The sequence below is a fragment of the Cyprinodon tularosa genome, unplaced genomic scaffold (genome assembly GCF_016077235.1).
Source record: "Cyprinodon tularosa strain WSP-4 unplaced genomic scaffold, ASM1607723v1 ctg557, whole genome shotgun sequence".
In the NCBI taxonomy this organism is placed as follows: domain Eukaryota; kingdom Metazoa; phylum Chordata; class Actinopteri; order Cyprinodontiformes; family Cyprinodontidae; genus Cyprinodon; species Cyprinodon tularosa.
The window spans coordinates 162,078-187,278 of NW_024039293.1; the positions used below are offsets into that span (position 1 = coordinate 162,078).

The 25,201-nt window shown below is 40.7% G+C and overlaps 1 protein-coding gene across 1 annotated transcript; it reads left to right on the top strand.

Moving 5' to 3' along the window:
• Positions 1-12,134: 12,134 nt before the first annotated feature.
• LOC119796689 (bifunctional protein GlmU-like) lies at positions 12,135-21,024 on the top strand. Its single transcript, XM_038305346.1, has 3 exons — positions 12,135-12,210; positions 18,946-19,131; positions 20,550-21,024. The coding sequence occupies exons 1-3, from the start codon at positions 12,208-12,210 to the stop codon at positions 20,802-20,804; spliced, it is 444 nt and encodes a 147-aa protein (XP_038161274.1). The 5' UTR covers positions 12,135-12,207; the 3' UTR covers positions 20,805-21,024.
• The last annotated feature ends 4,177 nt before the right edge of the window (positions 21,025-25,201 follow it).

A 25,201-nucleotide genomic window follows, 5' to 3' on the forward strand; every position in this document is an offset into this window, starting at 1 on the left:
GGAATGGGGATCTAGGTGCTGAATGAGGATTACGGTGATTAATGAGGATCTCATGGCTGATGAATGAGGTTGCTACAGGCTGATAAATTGTGGATTAAGGAGAATGAGTCTCTCGCGTTTAAGGCTGATGAAGGGGTTCTAAAGGATGATGATGTGTTGTACAGGCAGATGAAGGGTTCTACAGGCTGATAAATGAGGATCTAAAGGCTGATAAATGAGGTTTACAGAGATTCATAAGGTTCTAAAAGTGATGTGAGGTTTAAGGTGATGAATGAGGTTCTACAGGCTGATGACTGAGGTTACGGCTGTAAATTAGGTTTACGTGATGCTATGAGGGTTCTACGGCTGATAAATGAGGTATCTAAGGCTGATGAATGAGGCAACTCCAGGAGATCAATTAAGGTTTAGGCTGATGATGCGCTTCTACCGTTGATGAATGAGGTTTACGGTATAAAGGGGATTACAGTGATAAATTGGTTTATGGTGAGAATGGGATCTACCGTTCAGAAAGCTGAATACGGAGTGACTGAGGAATAGGAGAAAACTTTGGTTTACGGTGTAAAAGATGTCATACAGGAGAAGAAAGAGGTTCTACCGGCAGATGAATGAGGTTTAAGGTGATGAATGATTTTACGGAGATGCATTTTTCTTGGTTTTTAAAACACTTATTTTATGGGCAACCCCCCTTTTGTTGCGGTTCTACAGGCTGATGATTGAGGTTATACGGTGATAATGAGGATCTACGGTGATCAATTAGGTTTTCGTGATATGATGAGGTTTTACAGGCCAAATGAGGATTCAGGCGACTATGGTCTGCTTTTGTCGCCTGCTGTTTATTTAGCACTCTGATGCTGTAACCAGTGTTTGACAAGGATAATGACTAGATACAGTCTACAGTTTTCAGCTGGAGTGGAAATCAAGAGTTAGCGAGTGAAGGACCAATGCAGACGAGTGATTTAACGAGGAGCAGCAGGAGGACAAGGCTCAGCCAGAAACACTAATGAGCTCCTTGAATAAATTCCAGCGTCATTAGGAGTTTTTTTTCTGGATGTCAGCCTGCTTCTTTTTGGAGTTTGTTCTTTTATGTGGAAAATGATTGCATTAGCTGACCTTTGACCAAATGTTTTATTTAATTATTCGATATCAAAATTAAGACTTCGTCTGCTTTTCTGCAGAATCTGAACTTTCCTTTGGATTTTAATTTAATAGTTTCTTATACTCCTCCCTGCAGACATCTGAGCGATCCTACAGTCCTCATGGTTGATCCCCTGAGTTAAAAGAATTCATCTCTGATGATCCAACTGATTAATCAAGAACAATCTAAACCTGCATTTAATATTTGGAATATTTTACTGTTACAAATTCAGTTAATTTCAGTTTATTACTGAATTAAAATATTTAGATACACTGTTAAAAAAAAACATGTAGGTCGGATGATTACAATCGCAGTGGTGTCATTATCGTAGAATTTCGTTCGTTCCGTTTGCTACGGCGAACGCTCCACTGAGGAGCCATTCCTCTGTCTTCACCTGCGCCTGGACTGGAGGAGAAGAAGGAAACCACGTGCGGATGTGTTCTGGACTTCAGTCTCAGCGTTTAAACACCATCATCACAGACCTGGTGGGCAAAAAGCTGGAACATCAGGGTGCAAAAACCCTTCGAAACTGGCTGCTGGATTCTCACAACAGACTCAGTCAGTCGGGTCGGTCAGAACACCTCTGATGTCATACCTCAGACGGCTCTCAGGGGGCGTCTGAGCCTGTGTTCACTGTCTGAATATGACTGCGTCAGGTTCACACACTCACTCGTGAAGTTTGCGGACGACACCACGGTGGTGGGCTCATCAGGGACGAAACGACCGGGACTACAGAGAGTGAGGTGCGAGCAGCTGGTGGACTGGTGCAGTGAAAACAGTCTGATCTGAAGTGGAGACAGGGACGAAGGAGATCATCGTCGACTTCAGGAAAAACCGCCCCATGTCATGTCTCAAAGTTCAAGCCTGTGGAGGTGGTCAGCAGAAAAAGTTCTGGGGGGTGCACATCACGGACACTCACTGGACTGATAAACTTATCTTGTGAAAGGGGCACAGAAGGTTGTCTTTTGCGGGGTTGAGGACGAGCCCGCTGCCGCCCATCTACAACCTTTTACAGAAGCACCAAGAGAGCGTTTTGACCGCAGTCTCTTTGTGTGTGGAGGTGCAGAGTTTGACTGGACGAATGTGAGGAGTGTGGTGGTCGAGGTACAAGCGGAGGAATCATTGGGGTCCTCTTTCTCATTATGGACATTTATCACAGCGCTGTGTGACCGAGCCCTTAATATCCTCAAAGACCTAACCCACTGGACTGTCTCCTGCATGCTCTGGAAAGAGGTTGGAACCGCTGCCGATCCACCAGGTGTGCACAGTCTTCCACTGCATCAGTGTTGAACTTTGATCACAAACCGAACTTAGCCTATTGAATTATCGGGCATCAAATGCTGCTGAACTTTTAACTTTTAGCTTTAAATTGTTCTCATTGTATTTTTAATAAGACATTTTTGACAAATGCATTTTGCCTGAAACTGCAACTTTGCTCACTGTCTCTTATCATCTGCAATGTTCACACTTTGACCACTGTGCCTTTTTGTATTTTTCTTAAACTGTGCCTCTGTGAAATATAATGCAAGTCATACAGCTGTATTGTAAGCAATTTCGTTCGTGTATGCACCGTGCATACAAATGACAATAAGAAGTCTAAGTTACGTCTAAAAATTCAGAACCTGACGAAGACGATGAGTGTTGGATGAGTTTGTTTACTGATAAACTCGGTAATCGGTTTGCTTTCAAGTGACATATAAAATAAGTTTCGGAGGAAAGAGAAGAACGGTTATCAGTTAAATATTATATGCAAAGTATGAGAGATGTAGGAGGAGTAGGCGGAGCTTCTGTGGACCATAGTTGAAAGATTAGCTTTGAAGTATTTAACAGTGATTTACATTAATTTTTGAAGGTATGAATCGATGGATTAAAAGTCGACCAGAAAACATTAAAAAATTGATCGTTCAAACTTTTTCATAAAAAAAAATAAAGGTTTTGAGCGTATTTTATTTTTTTATTTCTTGTTGTTAGAGTTCTGTCTGGTTGCTGCACAGAGGTGCAGTTCGTAGCTTCTGCTGCTTGCAGCAAGAAGGTTACAGGTTTGATACCGCCGGGTCTTTCTTGCATAGAGTCTTGCATGTTCTCCTGTGATGCGTGGGTTTCTCTTGGGTATCTGACTTCTACAGTCCAAAAACTTGACTGTTAGGTTCACTGGCGTCTCTAAATTGACCTTAGCTGTGAGTGGGCGTGGCCATGCTGTGATGGACCGATGACCCATCCAGGTGTGACCCGCCTTTCACCCACAGCCTGCTGGAGATAAGAACCAGTCCAACCCTGAAGGATGAGGTGGGAGAAGGTGGATAATATTTATTTTTCGTTTTTCAAAGTTTATTTCCAGATTTTATTTCTTTCAGACAGATTTTGGGAGTAGGTTATAAAAAAGATTTTTTCAATTGATTTTGCCATTTCCATTCTGAGCACGCAGCTTGAAGCTGAAAAGGTCTTCTGTTCTGGCATCACTGCGTGTGCAGCTGTTGCAAGTGTCAGAGGCATCATCTGAGTTAAGTTTTTTCTCTGTGATATTCTGTATTTAAGTAACTCTACTGACTACCTTTAAAATAGCACCTTTCGCTTTACTTTTTTTTTCTTTTTTTACTGAGCACTTGTCAGTTTCACCCGGTTTCTATTGTTGATAGCAAGGGAGTAGTAGCCTAGGCTAGCGCTAGCTTAGCATTGTACTGGTTCTCTTCTCCCTCCTTGAACTTTTTCAACTCTTTTCTTTCTTCTCTATCTTGCCTCTGGTGTCGATGTTCTGTTATTTTCTGCTCTTAGTGCTAATGGGATGTGTAATAAGTTGCAGTATTTCTTGTAGCTTTGGAGGGAGGGTTTCAGAGTTAGAATCCAGTGTTCAGGTGTGCAACCAGGAGTTAAAGTAGGCCCCATGTAGAGTCTCCAAAGTGCTGAGCAGAGTCGGATTGGGTATGTAGCTCAGAAAAGCGTAGTCGTGGCTTTGCCACTGGTCACAACGTTCGATTTAACAGTTTTCATTAGTGACACACATGAGAAAGCTCCAACTTGGTGATGCAGCTCAAGTAGAAAAGTGGATTAGGAACAGGGACATAGTCAAATGTTTGGGGGGCAGACGGGAATCAAATCTACCTAGAAACAATACTGGTACGGATAAGGTTAAATACAGTATAGATTGTTATTCACGCCGGTGGTAATGACACTTCGGTTAGGAAGGAGGTCACTAAAATTAGTGTTGTTTGTGTGTAGTATGCCCAAAACACTGTGGTGCTGTAATTTTTTGGTCTCCTGATTGGACAGTGATGACATGTTTAGGCATGGTGTCATTCAACGCTGGTTGTTAGGTGGTGTCTGAAAAAAAAGTGCGGCTATCATTAATATTGCACTCCTTTTGGAAAGTGGTCTGATACGGAGAGAGGCATCATCCATTTGGTGGTGCAGCTCTTTATTTAGGAATTGGCAATTTATTAGTCTCAAAATGAATGGGTGCATAAGGAAGCGAGTGTAGTTAAACCATCTCTGCGTTTCTCTGTTACACTTTTACTCCATCAGACCAGAGTTTGGCCAGGACCAAATCTAATAAATTAGCGATCCAAAGGGAGTAAATCCATGTAAAGAATTAAAAATCAAATAACTCAAATAGGGGAAAAAGGTATAAAACAATTAAATGCGGTCTGTTTAACATAGATGTTTCTCTAAAGTTTATGTAATGGCTTGATTGTGATAATCACATGATTGATTTGCCTTACAGAACTGGCTGCAGCAAGAGGATTATGTGAGATAAATGATGGCACTCTTTCAAGGCTATTTAAATTTCACATCCAGAAGTTTGGGAGGGGATGACGTAGCAACAAATCTTCAGTAGATTATGATAAATCCAAAAACATTCAATACCTACAAACTTTAGAAATTTAACTTAAAATCCTGATATTTCAGGAAGAAATCTTTTTTTGTAATTGTATGTTCACCTGTCATATCTGACATTTTAGATGAGTATTTAGAGTTCTTCTGAATTGGTATTAAATATGACAGGTATCATAGTGGGAGAATTTTACATATGTGAATTGAGGCGATCGCTTAGAGCAGCCTTTGATGTATTTAGACATATTGGCTTTGTTCAAAATGTGAATAGACACGCATTTCATCTATACTTGGATTTGAGCTGGTACAATACGGCATAGAATGTGAGAAATAACAGTATTTCTACAACTGTCCTTTGACCATTTCTAAAAACCTTTCAGGGAATACTTTAACAGAGTTTCTCACAAAAGAGGTTTAATTTTAGTAGATTTTATCAGATAGTGAGGTTATAAATTTTAAAGAATCTGTTATTTCTCTTGTCTTGTATGAGCGTGCTGCAGAGTGCAAAGCTTAAGGCTTATTCTTCAAGGTTGATGTTTTGTGATGGGGTTGCTAGGTTTCTGGTACTTGCCAAAGAAACGCAGCTCCTTTGAACTAATGAAACCCTTTACAAACTAGAAAGCTTGTCCTTTGGTTTAAATGCAGAGCTGGTATTAGTCAGCAAAATTAGAATGGAGAGAAAAATCGCTCAAGGCTGGAGAGTTTCCTAGTTGAAAAATGGTTTATGCTGTATAAGGGACTTTGTAAAGCAGAGAGCTATTTTCTCATTTAATAGAGGAGAATAAGATAATATAGATTTCTTTTATAAGTTGGCCCAAACTACAGAGATAGCTTGTAGAACGTCATTCCATGCTCTTAGCAGCAAGATTTTATGGGATTTTTATAAATAGATTGATCTTATTCAAATAATAAAATCATAAGGCATTCTATTCCGATTGTATGAGGTAGTCATGGAATCTGAAGGGTTTAGAGTTTGATTAGTTCGAATTTTTGAATTAGCAAAATTTTGCTCTTATTAAGCCTTCAATTGTTTATGTTAGATAGTGCCAACAGGTTATTTTAAGGCGGTTATTCTTTGATATCTCTCATTCTATAGATGTGATTATTTATCTTGTTTACAAGGGATATGTACCGAAAGCTTTTAAGGTTGCTGTAATTAAACTCTGCTAAGAAAAAGTCTCTTGACAGATGACATGGTCAATGCTAGAGACCTATATAATCTTCCTTTTTATCCATAATTCTTGAGAACGGTAGTTGCACAACATGTTTGCGATCACCTTACACATATGATACTTTTGAAGAGTTTCAGTTGGCTTTAGAGATATATAGCACTGAAACAGCTTGGTGAAAGTCATAATGATTTTTATGGCCTCAGATAATGGATTGTCTCTGTTGTGTTGTTGGATCTTAGTATGCATTTGATACAGTTGATTCTTAAGTATCTTTTTAGAAGGACTTGGATATTATGTTGGAATTAAAGGAACAGCAATAGATCTGGTTTAAATTTATTATCTATCGGAATTCAGTTCTGTCAAGTTTAATGTAGCTTCTTCCACAGCTCCAAAAGGTTATGTGGAGTACATGATAGGGCTGGACAATTTTCTTACTTTATAATGCTCCATTTGGTAGAATATTAGACAGCATGGGATATAATTTACTGTTATGCTGATGATACCAGCTATATCTGTCTTATCCAGATGAGATCAACCCCATTAATAGATTAAGGCTGTCTTGAAGAATAAAAATGGATGATCTTAAACTTTTGAATTTTGGAATGCAGATAAAACAGAAGTTATGTCTTTGGACAGGAGTCTCTGAAAAAGGGGGCAAATAAAAACAAAAAAATAAAAAATGATTAGCAGTCACTACATTTGGATGGGATTAATGATTTAGATATAAAGTAAAAATTTGGTGTGTATTTTTGATAGGATGTATTTATCAGCTCAAAGAGGTATCTAGAATTTTTTTTTTGAGTAAATTGGCTAAGTGAGCAATTTGTCAGGGTGATGCTGAGAAAAACTGTCCATGCATTTGTTACTTCAAGGTGGACTATGTAATTTTTTACTATCGGAAGTCCACAACTGTAGTTAAAAGCCTTAGCTGATCACAATGTGCAGCCAGGTTTAATGAATTAAAAAGAGAGCTTCAATATCTGCCTATCTGGCTTCTCTTCATTGGTATCTGTTAAATCAAGAATAGAATTTAAAATCTTTCTTACATATAAAGCCTTAATGGCAAGTCATCTTATATTCAGAGATTGATAGATTATGTTCTAACGGCACTTAGCTCTCAATCTGAGGTTTACTAGTGTCTCGAAATTTCCTAAATAAGTAGATGGGAGCAGAATTTTTAGTTATCAGTCCTGTTCCTGTGGAAAACTACAGTTTTAGTCCGTTGAGGCAGACACCCTGTCTACTTTTAAGGCTAGGCTTAAAACTTTCCTTTTTGATAAAGCTTCTAGTTAGAGTGGCTCAGGTTATCCTGAGCTATCTCTATCGTTCTGCTGCTATAGGCTTAGACTGCTGGAGGACATAGGGACCCCCATTTCATCATTCTGCTTCATTCTCTCTCTGTTCTCCTATTCTGCAGAATCTGTTAGTTCAATCTCTAACCTTCTGCTCTCTCTGCTTTTCCTCAGAGTAGCTTTGCCTCGTCTGTTCCTGTTTGGCTGTGACGTCATCCTGGAAAGAAACATCAGCTGTGCTGCTTCTATCAACACCCTTGTTTATAGATGTTGGAGATCGGCCTGTTTTCCAGTGTGGTCCTGTTTCTCTGACCGGGACTGGCTGGATGTGCTCTCTTCGTCCTCTGGCATGGGAGCTGCCTTGGAGCTTGTCTGCCTGGCTGTGTGTTTCCTGGACGGGGCCGCCTGTGGAGCTGGTTGACAGTTGCCTTTTGTATCTATGCTTCTTTTTCTATGTCTGCTTCTGTCTCCTTGAACCCCAGTGGGCCTCGGCAGATGGCCGCTCACACTGAGCCTGGTTCTGCTGGAGGTTTCTTCCTGTTAAAAGGGAGTTTTTCCTCTCCACTGTCGCTACAAGCATGCTTAGTGTGAGGGATTGTATTTGAGTCGATGCAATCAACTGGTTTTCCTTAGATAGAAAACTTTGTATCAATTTGACTAGATGATCTGGTTGAACTGTAAAGTGCCTTGAGATGACATGTGTTGTGAATTTGGCGCTATATAAATAAACTGAATTGAATTGAATTGAAAGACTCGTTCCTATTGGTCAACATACAGATTTTTTAGATTTTATATTTTCAGAATTTATTTTCTAATTTTTTAAGTTTTTTCTTCTTTCAAAAAGCATTAAAAACAATCCACTGGACTTTGATTCCCAGTTTGAAGACGCTTCTCTTCCGTCCAGGAAGCTTTTTCAATTAAAAAATGTCAGAAATAGCGTTTAGTTCCAGGTTTTATCCAGCAGCCCAACAAAGCCTGGTTTTAGTTTAGAAAACATGCAAATAGAAACGGATGAACGGGTCCCCCCCTTTGGAATGGGGGTTGTTTGGCTTCTTTGTTAGCCTGCAATGCCCCATACCTGTCTATGGCTCTGAAAGGGGGGTCGTTAATCAAGAGGGGTCAACCAGGCTTTGTTGGGCTGCTGGAAACTGGGAAACAAAGTCCAGTGGATTGATTTTAACTTTTTTAGAATGACTCTGACCTGGATGACTGAGAATCTTCACCAGGTATTTCTTCTTGTTTTCAGATTCTATACTTCCAGTATTTTCAGAGTTGATTTTTTCAAAGTGTTTCGGGATTTAAGAAGAAAAAAAAAACCATGAATCTGAACCGTTTCTAGAAAAACATAAATATTTTCTGAATATGGATGAACTGCTTCGCTCTGAAACATCCAGTAAGCGAATTAAATATTGTTTAGCAGCAAGAAGCAGGAAAACAATTAACAGATTTTTGGAATTATGAGGAAAATATTTTTTAATTTTTTTTCTAAAACAGAATAAAAATCCTTTGCATTTATTGGGGAAATGATCAGACATATTTCCGTTGTGTTTAAGGAACTCCTCATCTCTGTGCAGCTCTGCAGACGGTTGTCATGGATGCTGTAACCTGATCAGGGCTTTTGCCTTTGCTCCACAAGAGGGGCCCCCAGGGGCCCTGACTCTGCCTCCATCCTGCTCCTTAAAATCCAGAAACTTCCTTGAACACATCTGTGATTCTGTGGATGTTGCTCCTCCAGGAAGAAGCACATCTACAGACTGTTCATGTCCAGAGACCCGGAGCTGAGCTCCAGAACCGAACCTCTGGGTTTTCCTTCCTCTCAGCAGAGCTGATCTGTTCCTTCAGCAGAACAAAGCAAATGATCTGATCCACAAACGGTCCTTCATCATTGAACCTGCTTCCCATGAATGGTTGATTCTCTAGCCTGCAGCCCCATCTAGGGGCTGAACTCTCACATTTTAACAGAACACTGAACCCGATCTTCAACACAGAACCGAACCGAACCTGATTGGGAGCAGAGCATCATTTACTCCTGTTTTGTTTCCATTGATCTTCTTTGTTCCGCCCTGAGATTTGACTTTCAGGTGTTCAGAACATTTCTCCGTCCCTCTTGGACCGGGAGATGAGATCTTTAGGTCCAGAACCAAAATAACTGAAGGTGAAGACAGGGGCGGATTTAGGACATTTAGGGCCCCTGGCAAAGACAGACAGGGGGCCCTCTGAAATGAGAAGGCAACACATAAAACAGCCCCATTCTCCAGATAGAGAAATGTTAATAGAATAGACATCCATTATCTGTTCTAGGTTGTGTCCCTCTCTTCTTGTCCCTTTTCTTCTTGTTTTCCTCTCTATGTTTTGTACTCAGCTGACTTTTCATGCTGTCTCTAAAGGAATGAAAGATTTTTTCCAAGCACTAAGCTCACTTAGCTGATTGCTCCTTCCTGTGTTTCCAAAAAGGCCAAAGTAAATAACCCAGTCCTTCTTTTCACTGTAGACAAGCCATGATCTGCTTATCTGTTCTCCATTTTTCATTTGGATGAAATAATAGCTGCATGAATCATGACAGCAGACAAGATAGAGGAGAGCAGGAGGCGGGGTTACCAATCTACTCGCTCTGGAGAGCAGAGTTCGCTGCTTTTAGATGTTGTCTCCAAAGTCTCCAGTAGCAGAAAAAAGTCTCTAGATTTGGCGCTAGGAGCTTTTTAGAAATCAAAGTGCTAGAGGGGTCTGAAAAGTGGCTAAATATAGCGACTAAAGCGCTAAGTTGGCAACACTGCTCTTTGCATGGTTTGTTTTCAAATGGTTTGCTGCTGTCTGTTTGGACCTTTCTGAACATGTGCAGCAAATGGACTGATCCAATATGGTGGACACTGAAGGGGGGGCTGAGACACACTTAATATTATCAGCGTTCTGATGGCAGAGCTTGTAGTTTTAATCCTTTAATTCTGATAAGTTTTATTTGTTAATTATTTCAAAGACTTGATGAAGCTGATGGGATTTAAAATGAGTTTAACACTGCTGGGGACACTTTGCCCTGAGTTTTGTCTTTCAGGCACTAAGTTCTGTCTCTGAAACTGCATTCGATGTTATTGATGAACTGATTTGCAGATGAAAGTCTGGGTCAAACATAGAGACAGATTTTTTCCTGCTGGAGGCCTGAACAGACCAGCTGTTGTAGGATTAGGATCCAAATCATTTCATTTGATTCAGGTTTTTACTTCATTTTCAGCTGTTTCATTTCTGCAGTATAACAGATATTTTTCTTTGTTAACTGAGTTTCCAGAACAGTTAAGTTTTTCATTCGAGCACTTTGATCTATTTATGGATCTTTTTTATTATTTTCTAATATAGTTGATGTTTTAATTGATCCATCTTTATGAATTTTAGCCCTTTGTCTTTTTTGTCTTATTTTAGTTTGGTTGTTTTTTACCTCTGTGGGACTCTGTGCTTCCTTGTTGCTTTTGACTTTATTGCTGGTCCACCTGAATATCCACACAGATGAAAAACAAGGGTCGATATTTCTATTTTATTCATCATTGCTGCCATTTTTTTTCAGATACAATTTTTTTTATTCTTTCAATTCTTCATTGTTTGATTTTTTTTTTTACAATGCTGCAGAGAAGAAACATCTGTCCTGTTTCTAATGGAGAGACATTGTGTTCCTATTCATTTAAATCAAATATATGATTCAAAAAAGGAAATAAAAAAAGATTTTTAAAAAACTGTATCAATCAAAATCTTTTTTGAGTGATTTGCCTGTATGTAAAATATATATATTTTTATAATTACCTTGTTTTTTAATTTTATTTTTCAAAATACTTTTTCAAATATTATTATCATAATCTTTCAGACTTTTTTCATATATGATGTTTTAAAGTTTTGCTTTTTTTCTTCAGATTCTATTTTTACAAAATAAATTAATAGGATAAAAATCAATCTTTCACTGAAATCTGTAAACCAGGATTTGAAAATTTGCAGTTTTTTTGTACCTCTGATTCCATCCAAACCCATAAATCGAATACAAATACTTTTTTGTTTTTCATATTTTACACTAAATATTTATAAAACTCTATGAGACACATTAGTCTGACAAATCTGTAAAGCAGGTTTTGCAACAGTGGAGCAGCATTCCAGTTATTTGGACTAAATTCATCACTAGTTTTAGTTTTATTCTTTTTTCCTTTTTTTTTCATTTTTAGTTTAAGTCGACTGAATTTCATCTAAATTGTCTCTTAAAACTGTTATTTTCTAAATGCTACATAATTAAACGGATAATTAATTTGTGCGCTCTGGGGAGGGCTCCCTCTCCTCCAGCAGGGGGCAGTAAAAGACCAGGAATAAATATTTTCAGCGGCGAAAATTAAAACAAAAGATAATAAATCTGAATATAAAAGCCGTTTCAGATTTAATGTTTTGAGAAAAGAAAAATTCTTATGAATTTTCCTCAAGAAAATATGTAACTTTTTATATTATTTTCCAACATCGATATTCAGATGAAAGATGATTACCAACATTTATCAAACTCTAATTAAAAGGAAATTTCTTCTTCCCTCTGAAGTGACTTCATAATAAACTTAAATCAGTCAACTTTCTGCCCATGTTTCATAATAATCCATAATCTGGTTAATATTTAGCAGTGCTTAATGTTTCCTGTTTTGTGATGTTGCTCTGCTGTTGTAAATAAAGTTTTAGGAAGAAAGAAAAAAAAGAAGTTGGAGGGTTAAGTGTGGTGTGAGCATGCTCAGTAGGCCGCTGTGGAGTTTGAACCTTTGGCTGCAGCAGAATGGTGAGTTTGGTCTCCCTTTGGTTCTGAATCTGTACCAGCTGCCTGCAGGCTGGTCTACAGGCTGAATGTTCTCCAGGTTCTAAACAGAAGATCAGCTGCATGAATCATCTGTTCACTGATTTCTGCTACAGTCTGCTGAGCTGCCTGAGTTTCCTTCAGGAGGTATGAGCCTCCAGCAGGAATTAGGCCGAGATCTGATTTAACTGGTCTGAACAGAAAACCAGCAGCAGGAAAAGATTCAACTGAAGGAGAAGGTTCCACCTGAACTAGAAGGTTCCTCCTGAACGAGAAGGTTCTACCTGAACTAGAAGGTTCCTCCTGAACGAGAAGGTTCTACCTGAAATAGAAGGTTCCTCCTGAGGGAGAAGGTTCGACCTGAAGGAGGAAGGTTCCACCTGAAGGAGAAGGTTCCACCTGAACTAGAAGGTTCCTCCTGAACGAGAAGGTTCTACCTGAACTAGAAGGTTCCTCCTGAGGGAGAAGGTTCCACCTGAACTAGAAGGTTCTACCTGAGGGAGAAGGTTCCACCTGAACTAGAAGGAAAAAACCTGAACTAGAAGGTTCTACCTGAGGGAGAAGGTTCCACCTGAACTAGAAGGAAAAAACCTGAACTAGAAGGTTCTACCTGAGGGAGAAGGTTCCACCTGAACTAGAAGGTTCCACCTGAACTAGAAGGTTCCACCTGAACTAGAAGGTTCTACCTGAGGGAGAAGGTTCCACCTGAACCAGAAGGTTCTACCTGAGGGAGAAGGTTTCACCTGAACTAGAAGGTTCCACCTGAACTAGAAGGTTCCACCTGAACTAGAAGGTTCTACCTGAGGGAGAAGGTTCCACCTGAACCAGAAGGTTCTACCTGAGGGAGAAGGTTTCACCTGAACTAGAAGGTTCCACCTGAACTAGAAGGTTCCACCTGAACTAGAAGGTTCTACCTGAGGGAGAAGGTTCCACCTGAACTAGAAGGTTCCACCTGAACTAGAAGGTTCCACCTGAACTAGAAGGTTCTACCTGAGGGAGAAGGTTCCACCTGAACTAGAAGGTTCTACCTGAGGGAGAAGGTTTCACCTGAACTAGAAGGTTCCTCCTGAACTAGAAGGTTCCTCCTGAGGGAGAAGGTTCCACCTGAACTAGAAGGTTCCACCTGAACTAGAAGGTCCCACCTGAACTAGAAGGTTCTACCTGAGGGAGAAGGTTCCACCTGAACTAGAAGGTTCCTCCTGAACTAGAAGGTTCCTCCTGAGGGAGAAGGTTCCACCTGAACTAGAAGGTTCTACCTGAGGGAGAAGGTTCCACCTGAACTAGAAGGTTCCACCTGAACTAGAAGGTTCCTCCTGAGGGAGAAGGTTCCACCTGAACTAGAAGGTTCCACCTGAACTAGAAGGTTCCACCTGAACTAGAAGGTTCCACCTGAACTAGAAGGTTCTACCTGAGGGAGAAGGTTCCACCTGAACTAGAAGGTTCCTCCTGAACTAGAAGGTTCCTCCTGAGGGAGAAGGTTCCACCTGAACTAGAAGGTTCTACCTGAGGGAGAAGGTTCCACCTGAACTAGAAGGTTCTACCTGAGGGAGAAGGTTCCACCTGAACTAGAAGGTTCCACCTGAACTAGAAGGTTCTACCTGAGGGAGAAGGTTCCACCTGAAAGGAAAGGTTCCTCCTGAACTAGAAGGTTCTACCTGAACTAGAAGGTTCCTCCTGAAGGGGAAGGTTCCATCTGAACTAGAAGGTTCCTCCTGAAGGAGAAGGTTCCACCTGAAGGAGAAGGTTCCACCTGAAGGAGAAGGTTCCACCTGAAAGGAAAGGTTCCTCCTGAACTAGAAGGTTCTACCTGAGGGAGAAGGTTTCACCTGAACTAGAAGGTTCCTCCTGAACGAGAAGGTTCCACCTGAAGGAGAAGGTTCCACCTGAAGGAGAAGGTTCCACCTGAAAGGAAAGGTTCCTCCTGAACTAGAAGGTTCTACCTGAGGGAGAAGGTTTCACCTGAACTAGAAGGTTCCTCCTGAACTAGAAGGTTCCTCCTGAGGGAGAAGGTTCCACCTGAACTAGAAGGTTCCACCTGAACTAGAAGGTTCCACCTGAACTAGAAGGTTCTACCTGAGGGAGAAGGTTCCACCTGAACTAGAAGGTTCCACCTGAACTAGAAGGTTCTACCGGAGGGAGAAGGTTCCACCTGAAAGGAAAGGTTCCTCCTGAACTAGAAGGTTCCTCCTGAGGGAGAAGGTTCCACCTGAACTAGAAGGTTCCTCCTGAACGAGAAGGTTCTACCTGAACTAGAAGGTTCCTCCTGAAGGGGAAGGTTCCATCTGAACTAGAAGGTTCCTCCTGAACGAGAAGGTTCCACCTGAAGGAGAAGGTTCCACCTGAAGGAGAAGGTTCCACCTGAAAGGAAAGGTTCCTCCTGAACGAGAAGGTTCTACCTGAAATAGAAGGTTCCTCCTGAGGGAGAAGGTTCGACCTGAAGGAGGAAGGTTCCACCTGAAGGAGAAGGTTCCACCTGAACTAGAAGGTTCCTCCTGAATGAGAAGGTTCTACCTGAAATAGAAGGTTCCTCCTGAGGGAGAAGGTTCCACCTGAACTAGAAGGTTCCTCCTGAACGAGAAGGTTCTACCTGAACTAGAAGGTTCCTCCTGAAGGAGAAGGTTCCTCCTGAGGGAGAAGGTTCCACCTGAACTAGAAGGTTCCTCCTGAGGGAGAAGGTTCCACCTGAAGGAGGAAGGTTCCACCTTAACTAGAAGGTTCCTCCTGAACGAGAAGGTTCCTCCTGAGGGAGAAGGTTCCACCTGAACTAGAAGGTTCTACCTGAAGGAGGAAGGTTCCACCTGAAGGAGGAAGGTTCCACCTGAAAGAAAAGGTTACACCTGAAAGAAAAGGTGCCACCTGAACAAGAAGGTTCCATCCGAAGGAGAAAGGTTCCGCCTAAAGGAGGCGGTTTCATCTGAAGGAAAAAGGTTCCACCTGAAGGAAGAAGGTTCCACCTAAAGGAGAAGGTTCCACCTGAACAAGAAGGTTCCACCTGAAGGAGAAGGTTCCACCTGAAAGAAGAAGGTTCCACCTGAATTTTCCTCCCTGAACAGCAGCAATATGTCGCAGTGTTAAGAACTTGTGGTTCTCCAGTCGTAGAACCTTAAACCAGCTTAAAAATTTTTGCTCAGACCAGGTTTAAAAAATCCAATGAAAATTAAAACCAAAACCAGATAAAATAATCATTAAGTTATTAAAATTAGGAATAAGGGAAATTATTGAATAAAAGAGTAGAAATATTTAGATTAAATCAATGAAATTACTAATTTGCTTTTCCTTTCCAACTCAGAACTGTTTTTTATTAATAGTTCTTTTAATATATTTTATACCCTCCTTATGTTTGTATCGGTGGCTCAGTGCTGATGGTTCACCTCCTTTCTGACAGACGGGGGTTTCCTCTTCTGGGGTCCCACAGGACTCTGTTTTCGGGCCCCACGTTTCTCCCTGGGATTATTAATGTATTTCTGATTCCTGTTTGATGGGACAGGTGTTGTGAATGAAACGGTGTCCAGCTTGAAAGAGCTCCTGTGTGTCTCTGAATGTGAGCATTGATGACTGAAAGACATCTTCTGCCTCCATTTATCTGTTTACTGCAGTCTGTTGGATTCATGTTCATGTGGATTTAAAGACATTTAATTAATAGAAAAAAAATCAAGGGGGAATATTAAAAAAAGTCTAACAAACCAGAACTGTTGCGACCCCCATGCAGTGCCTCTGTGGACCCCCATAGGGGTCACGGGCCCCCTGTTGAAGACCTTCGCTCTAAAACTATTTTAGTGATTTTTCTTTTTTTTATCACCTTTTATATTTTAAACTTAAGCCTCTTTAAATCACATTATTTTAGAAAAGGCTTTCAATAATCGCCTGATTATTGCGGAGCTCTTTAAATGGTTTCTTTCTCAGCAGTTGGTCCAGTCAGGCTCTGCTGGCCTTTAGGACGGATTTAAGCTTTTATGGTTTGTTTTTAAAGCTGGACCTGCTCTGTGTTTCTGACTCAGAGACACCAGAACCCCCCAGACCTTAGAACCACACTGCAAATACCATCTAGAAATAAGAATTAATATATTAGATTAACGGTATTTACCCTTAATTTGAGCAACTGATTTGCCAATGGCATTAATATTTAGATAATTACATAATATGCACTTGAAATAGGACAATGCAATTATGTTTTTCTTATTTTAAATGTAAATTGTCTTGTTCCATTGGCAAAGTGTCTCACTTACCTCCTCATTTTTTGTAGTCTAGAACCAGGACTGATGCTCTGTCACTTTTTATTCAGGAAGGAAAATTTCTAAAACATGTTAAAAATATATTTTTTCCCAAATACATTTTGTTTTATTGCAGTGTAAACAAATAAAATCAGGTTTATAATTCCACCTGACATGTGTGACTCTGCGGGAGAAATGCAACAGCAGGTATTAATTTTTAGCCCCGCCCCCTAATGGCCGCCATCATAGGAAACTAGAGGCCAGACCTTTCCAAGGAGGGGTCAGAGGTCATTGTGTGATCATTTCATGTGATGGAACCACCATGCTTTACATAAGCTGCTCTGTTATTCTTATTTTCTATTCAGTTTGGTGATTTTATTGGTAAATTTCAATGAATAAACGGCTAAATCTGAGGAGCAAAGGCTTTGTCTCATGCAGAAGGTCTCCAATAATGGAAATCAGCATATTTCTCTGACCAGATTCCCTTTTAGGAGTGGAAAAAATGCTTTTTTGCACTTTGGCAATATGTCAAAATCCCATTTCCTCCTAGCAGACTGCCCGTTAAAATTTTTGTGTAACAAACATGCTTTAACTGATTCAGTCCAGATGTGTTTGGGTTCTAGTCCAGATGTGGATCTATAAAGTCTGAGGGTTCATCCAGAGTTTCTAATGAGCTTTATGGTGTTTTGTAGAGTTTATTTTGGTAAAAAATGTGGCGAGGCTAAATATTTTTCATTTTTTCTTTGTTTAATCGCCTATAAATCAGAGATGGTGACAATTAAAATAGTGATTCCACCTTAAAAATATTCCTCAATGTCTTTCTGTCATAGAAAACAAACAGTTTTATTTCCACTTTATATTTTGGGAGCTGAACTTGCTTTAATTTTACACTTTTTAAATTTTATTTTTTAGCTTTTTTTCTTTTATCTGTTCTATTGTTCCAGAAAAATAGAAATAATTTTATTTATTTATTATACATTCATAATTAAATTTAAATTGTATCAGTACATCAAAATGGAATAATTTTATACAATGTTTTTAAATGAAGAGGCAATAACTACAAAAAAAATGTATATTTAAATTAATAAAAAAATGTTTAAATAAATAAAAACAATCACTTCATTAAAATTCGATTGAAGAAATTATTTTTAAATACATTTGATTTAAAAATAATTTTAAACAAAGAATAGATTCATAACAGAATTAATGAAGAAATGAAAGAAATTATATGAATATATAGTTAAATAAATAAAATCCATGAATTTCAGGTTTTTATTTATATAATTTGTCAATAAAATGGACAGAAATAAAAACATAAAAAATAATAAACATTTAAATTACAGAATCAGTTGATCAGTAAATGAAATTAAAAGAGCTGGTTTCTGTTAAAGTTGTTTCTTGCTGAGTTTCAGAACCAGCCAATCGGACCCAGTTCTGTTAAACATTAAAGGTCCAAATGTGTCCAAATATCAGCTTCTTGTTTACTGAAGGCTGTAAATTACACTGGATTCTGTTTTGGACCCAATCAGAGGTTCTGCAGTCGGACCCAAACAGAACCGGCCTGGTTTGGACCTTCATGGCTGCCGGATAAGTAAAGAAATGTGAGGTCGGCTCGTCCATCCAGCTGCTCTCCACGAAGCTGCAGCTCAGCAGGAGCTCCATTAATCCCCCCGCCCCCCTCCCTGCCTGAGGGGTCAAAGGTCAGCCTGCTGTTTGCTTAGGCTGCCTGATCCTGTTAGAGATCTGAACGGGCCACACAGAACCAACCCTGCAGAGCTTCAGCGTGCAGCGGCTTCATTTTCCTCAGAACATCATCAGAACCAAACCTGTCAACTTTACGGCACAGTTAAAAATAAAAACATTTTATGTCATTATTTATTTTAATTGATTTGAATAGAAACTGTGTTTTATTTAAAGAGGCGAAGCGGTTTTTTTCTGTTTTATCTAGAAAGTTCTGTTGGACTGGATCCAGATGGACGCTCCGATCCTGCAGAACTAAAATATTTATTATAAAAAAGAAAAAAGTAAGAAATTAAAACATTTGAATCTTTATTTTTTGTTTGAGAATAAAACAAAAATAGTCAACATTAATTACCTAAAAAAATCAGTAGACTTTGTTATAAAAAACAAATTGTAATTTTCTATTACAAGAATTTAAAATAGAAATTTTTGTCTAAATTACTTTCTTAAATTTTAAACTCTTCATTTTTTATTGATTTAAAAATTTATTTCAGTTCTTTTTGTTTCTATACATAAATTAGTATTTCATCATTAATATGGGGTCAAAAATATTAAAGATTAACAGCTTTTGTTTTAAAAAAATGACCAAATTTAGAAAATAAATGAATATTTGAAAGAAACGAATCAGGGACTAAAACAATGTATTTCTCTTTTGTTTTGTAGTTTTGTTTTCTAAAAATAAAATTATTGGAATGGAAATGTTTGAAATATAAAACAGAAACTCTGAGGCTGAAATAAAAGATGAGAGATTTTCTTTCTGACCTCTCAGGCGGCAGCAGGATCGGCTCTTCGGGTCCATGCAGCCCGGTTCGGTCCGGGTCAGGAACTCCTTGGATGTCTCCAGTCGTTCGTAGAGGAGAGGCGTCTGCGAGCGCCGTTCATCATCACCTGCGTGGGCAGTGTCACCAAGGCAACGCTGAGGCTGGCAAACGCTACGGCAACAAACACAAACGAGGTCAGAGACAAACTGTTCAGGTGAACTGATCCGCGTTAGGTGAACCGAACTGTTCAGGTGAACCGATCCTCGTTAGGTGAACCGAACTGTTCAGGTGAACTGAACTGTTCAGGTGAACCGATCCGCGTTAGGTGAACTGAACTGTTCAGGTGAGCCGATCCGCGTTAGGTGAACCGAACTGTTCAGGTGAACCGATCCGCGTTAGGTGAACCGAACTGTTCAGGTGAACCGATCCGCGTTAGGTGAACCGAACTGTTCAGGTGAACCGATCCGCGTTAGGTGAACCGAACTGTTCAGGTGAACCGATCCGCGTTAGGTGAACCGAACTGTTCAGGTGAACCGATCCGCGTTAGATGAACCGAACTGTTCAGGTGAGCCGATCCGCGTTAGGTGAACCGAACTGTTCAGGTGAACCGATCCGCGTTAGGTGAACCGAACTGTTCAGGTGAACCGATCCGCGTTAGGTGAACCGAACTGTTCAGGTGAACCGATCCGCGTTAGGTGAACCGAACTGTTCAGGTGAACCGATCCGCGTTAGATGAACCGAACTGTTCAGGTGAACCGATCCGCGTTAGGTGAACCGAACTGTTCAGGTGAACCGATCCGCGTTAGGTGAACCGAACTGTTCAGGTGAACCGAACTGTTCAGGTGAACCGATCCGCGTTAGGTGAACCGAACTGTTCAGGTGAACCGAACTGTTCAGGTGAACCGATCCGCGTTAGGTGAACCGAACTGTTCAGGTGAGCCGATCCGCGTTAGGTGAACCGAACTGTTCAGGTGAACCGATCCGCGTTAGGTGAACTGAACTGTTCAGGCGAACTGATCCATATTAGGTGAACCGAACTGTTCAGGCGAACTGATCCGCGTTAGGTGAACCGAACTGTTCAGGTGAACTGATCCATGTTAGGTGAACTGATCCACGTTAGATGAACCGAACTGTTCAGGTGAACTGATCCATGTTAGTAAACCGAAATGTTAAGGTGAACTGATCCACGTCAGGTGAACTGAACTGTTCAGGTGAACTGATCCATGTTAGTAAACCGAAATGTTAAGATGAACTGATCCACGTCAGGTGAACTGAACTGTTCAGGTGAACTGATCCATGTTAGTAAACCGAAATGTTAAGATGAACTGATCCATGTTAGTAAACCGAAATGTTAAGATGAACTGATCCACGTCAGGTGAACTGAAATGTTAAGGTGAACTCATGTAAGGTTAATCAAACTGATCGGGTGAACTGATCCACGTTAGGTGAACTGATTCATGTTAGGTGAACCGGATTGTTTTATGTTCATGGTCAGCTGGTTCATGTCCAGGTGTGTAGGACTCTCTGAAGGTGGAATCATTGCTCTGGTTTCCTCCTTCCAGAATCTCTGAACTCTCTCTCATCTCAGCTCCCGGTCTGATCTTCCTCCCAGGTTCTGCACCTCAGCGGACGTTTTGAGATCGTCTCCCTGGTCGGGACGCTCAACAGGGACGCCCACGTCCACATCAGCCTGTCGGATGCAGAAGGCAGGACGGTGGGAGGCCACGTCCTGGGGGACCTGGAGATTTTCACCACAGCTGAGGTGGTTATCGGCGAGGCGGCGGACCTGCACTTCAGCAGAGAGATGGACCAGCAGACAGGATTCCCAGAGCTGGTGGTTCAGACCCGCTCAGAGGTGACAGGATGAAGATCAGCTCTCAGCAGATGGGTTTCAGTCTAAGGATCAATTCTTCTTTCAGTTCTTCTGTTTCCTGCTGGAGGGACTGGACCCGGTTCTGTTCAGGGTTCTAGGATTCTGAATAAGTTCATAATAAATAAAATAAAATAATGATTCTACTTCAGTCCAGTTTCTGCTCAGCTGTGAAACCCTCACTGAGGAAATCTGAAATAAAAACTTCACATCAGAAGCTTCTTCCTTTGTTGATTCATGCATGAAAAGTTTCCAGATTTCTGGGAAAACTTGCTCCCCAAACAGTTCGGATGCTTTGTTGTCTGCCAGCGGAATGAATCCTGCATGCAGCAACAGGGAGGGGAGGGGCCGGGTCGTTACGGCTGCAGGCCGCTCCGAGGCGCCGCATTAAAGCGCAGCTACAAAGCCTCGGCTCTGCAGCTTTGTGCTTCTGTTTTGTTGTCCTCACAGCGAGGAGGCTGGAGGCGTTGGTGGTCCGCCGCCAGCCCCCCGGGGGGGCGGTTTAAGGCGTCCAACCAAAGTAGCTCAGTTCTGAATAAAAGGGGAGGCAGCGGCTGATGTTCCTGATCTGAGATGAAGGATGCTCTTTAAACGGCGTGGCGTTAACGGAGCCCTGGTCATTAGCTGCTCCCCGGCGTTTCACATAAGAAGATGTTTGCTTCTCTGTGGGCGTCGGCTTCTGGGGCCATGAATCCATTTTACTTTGAGGCTTTAATCTGTGACCAGAGAACAAACTGCAGCTCATCTTCATCAGATGTTTGTCTCCATCAGAGGGATTCCTACGACCTTTGACCTGCGCTCGCTCCCGCTTTCTGCTGGTTCCTTGGAGCTGCTTGGGCTGAAGCTTCAGGACGACGGGCCGCCGTCTGAGACGTTCTCCTCTCTGTAGGTCGATGGACTCCGGATGAGCGTAGGATGACCATGATCCTTCTGGAAGAAAACCCTTTTTTAACGCTAAACGACTCAAGTCTGTTTAAATCAGTTAAACTTAGTGGAGGTTTTTAGGAGTGATGCAGGGGAACCCTGAACAGAAGGTTCCTCTGAGGGTTCTCCTGCAGCTCAGCTGCTGAGGACGGCTGCCGCCTCTGTATGAATAATGAGTGGGATGAAGCCGCCCCCACCTACCCGCCCTGCCCAGGTCATTTGTCAGTCTGATCAGGCGGCTGCAGCTCTTCCAGACTAATGACAAGCGGCTCCGTTTGAAGGAACCAGCAGGAGGCCGATAAAACCAGAGCAGCACACAGACTGGTCCCTTTTCCCTCCAGCCGACCTTCACACAACAATGCATACAATTAGGAAAGTTTGGCCTCAGACGGGCGAGTGCAGCCAGGCTCCTTAAAGAGGAGAGATGTGAGGACAGCAGCAGGGAGACGGGTCAATTAGACATCAAAGTGCTGCTCTTTAACGGGCAGAAAGTTTCCCGAGGATGAGGAGCTGAAATCAGCCTTTAAAGAGAGAAGAAACATGGAAAAGTTTGAGCAGAAGGAAGCTGCTGATGGGAGGAGGAGCTCCTGCCGCTTTTCATCCAGTCTTCAGCTCCAGGTATCAAACTGAACTCCTAATAGTTCCTCTTTCAGAACCATTAGAACCCTTCATTATTTAGGATTTAAACAGCATTAAAGGACAATAATTAACAGTTTTTACAGTTTTAAATTTTGTCATCACAAATTTTGTGATGAATTGTGATCTCACCTTCATCAATAACAAATTTAATGCAAGAATTCACCTCAAATGGCAGCTCTACATAACATAATCCAAGAAATTAGTTTGAAGCAAACTGACCAATAGAGGGCGCTATGGCCCCGCCCCACCCACCCAATGACCCTGATTAAGTCAGAAAAGATACATAAATTTTTTCTGATTCAATTTTAAATGGTTAGTAATATATTAATATGTATTTTTTAGATGTGCAAGATACATATTTAATCATTAAAGTTGTAGGGAAATCATATTTAAATGTTAAATCATTCTGGTTTAAACATGTATATAAATTTACTCTTTATCAGATGATATTACCAAAAATTTAGAAAATCCTGTCTTAAAATCTGTGTTTTTTTTCCGTTATCTTCTGCAGGCCAGTTAGTTCTACGTCAGCCTGAACACCTAAATTCAGCCAATCATATATCAACGGTCATCTGTCAATCAAATTTTTTCGGTCATAGCATCTTGATTCATATGTCGCAGCTAATATACGCAACGGTTGAAACCAGAAATCAGAATCATCGGAATTTCCCATTGGGAACCTACTAGCACTAAGTTGCTAACTGGTTAGCGAGATGCTTCCGACAAACCGGCCACAACCAAAAGGCTTACAAACTTTCCGCCACAACAATCCCGCCCCCTTGATAATTGACAAATCACATTCACTTTATTCACTCATGTAAAGTCGGGCACCACTAAGGAGAATTTGGAAATGCAACGGTTGGAACAGACGCTTCACTACGACTTTAATTATTAGTAAAACGTCATTCAATTTTTAGTCCGATTGGTGACGTATTTTCAATTCAATTCTATTCAGTTTATTTCTATAGCTCCAATTCACATCACGTCATCTCAGGTCACTTTCCAGATCAACCAGATCATCCAGTCAGATTGATTCAAAGTTTTCTCTCTAAGGAAAACCAGCTGATTGCATCGACTCATTGACTCTTCAGCAATCCCTCACACTAAGCATGCTTGTAGCGACAGTGGAGAGGAAAAACTCCCTTTGAACAGGAAGAAACCTCCAGCAGAACCAGGCTCAGTGTGAGCGGCCATCTGCTGAGGCCCACTGGGGTTCAAGGAGACAGAAGCAGACATAGAAAAAGAAGCATAGATACAAAAGGCAACTGTCAACCAGCTCCACAGGCGGCCCCGTCCAGGAAACACACAGCCAGTAAAGTAAATAGCTGCCGTGTTTCTGTGGCAGGAAAACAACTTAAAATGATCCCTTTGATCAAATTAAGGGTTCTTCCAAAAAGGTGAAGGGGAGAAGAAGCAGTGGCACCTCCAGAAATGTTTCATAGGGGGGCCAGATGGGGCCACTAAAAATCTTGGGGTGGCCACTGAAGCTAAAAGCCATAATTTCAGGGTTTGAATCGACTGTAGTGGTAAACCTGCCTGTAGAAATCAGAAATCAGTAAACTCCTCCTCAGATCTTGGTTTATTGTGTGGTTTTTATTTTTTTAATTGTTCCATGGCTAGCTTTGCAGAATGGGAGGAAATGCTACCGCCACTGGCCAAAAAAAGCAATTTAATTACTTACTTTTTGGTGTTTTCTGACGTGTATGGCGATCTGATCTTAAATTGTTTTTGTTTTTGTACATGACTAAAGGGATACACGCCCGTTGAGGTAGTTAAAGTCTATTTTTTCGCACAAAACTGAAGAGATAAACGCAAATCTGACGTCTTAAGCATGTGTATTGACTATGGGTATGCTGGTCTGATAGAGCCGCGGCTCTAAATGACATATAAGTCTTTTTTAATTCCTAGAAGCTTTAAAGAAATGAAAATAGAATTTCAACTTTAACTAGAAAAAAGTTTTAAATAGATCAAAATGTTCTGTGGCTATGAATACAGGACCTTTATTCTGTTGGGTGGATAAAGAAGCCTGTTAATTTTATTAGACCTGATCATTTTTTAGTGTTTGTTGATGTGTGTTTTTCATCTGAGCTTCTTTTAAATGCAGTTTTAGTCTGAAATTAATAAATAAATCTGATTATCACATAAATCTGATGAACTTTCAGAAAACCTGGTTCCAGACATGATCCGCTGGGTTTCCTTCTGGTCCAGAATGCGTCTCTTCCCTCCATGTTTGAAAAAACATTCATCTGTTTCTGCTTTAATGACTGAACACGTTTTTTTAATGCCATCATGTCGTCTCTGAATGAGCGTGGTTTGAATTTAAAGAAGTATTAGAATGTCTCAGACTGGTTTTAATGATTGTTTAAAAAGGGCAATTTAAATTAAAATGATTTGAAAAAAAATTATCTCTATTAGAAAATAAATTAGATCCTAGTTCATATTTTAATTCCTCCTGCAAAATATATATATATTGCTTTAGTTTTAATTTATTCCTAAAATCTTGAATTCCTTTAATTGAACCTATTTTTACTGAAAAATGAAAGGTAAAATCTTTAGTTTATTGGAATTATGAGCAGAAAGTCCTGATCAGATCACTGGGCGCCTCTGACTGCAGCTCAGGTCTGTTACTGCTGTTCTCCACCAGGGGGCAGAAGAAGCCAACAGATCTGACAGGAGGGACAGAGGCGGAAGAAGTTTTGCTCCAGATTCTGGATCAGATTCTGGTACAGTTTCCGGGTCAGATTCTGGTACAGTGTCAGGATCAGGTTCCTGGTCAGGACTTGGGTCAGGTTCTGGTTCAGGATTTGGGTCAGGTTCTGGGTGGGGTTTAG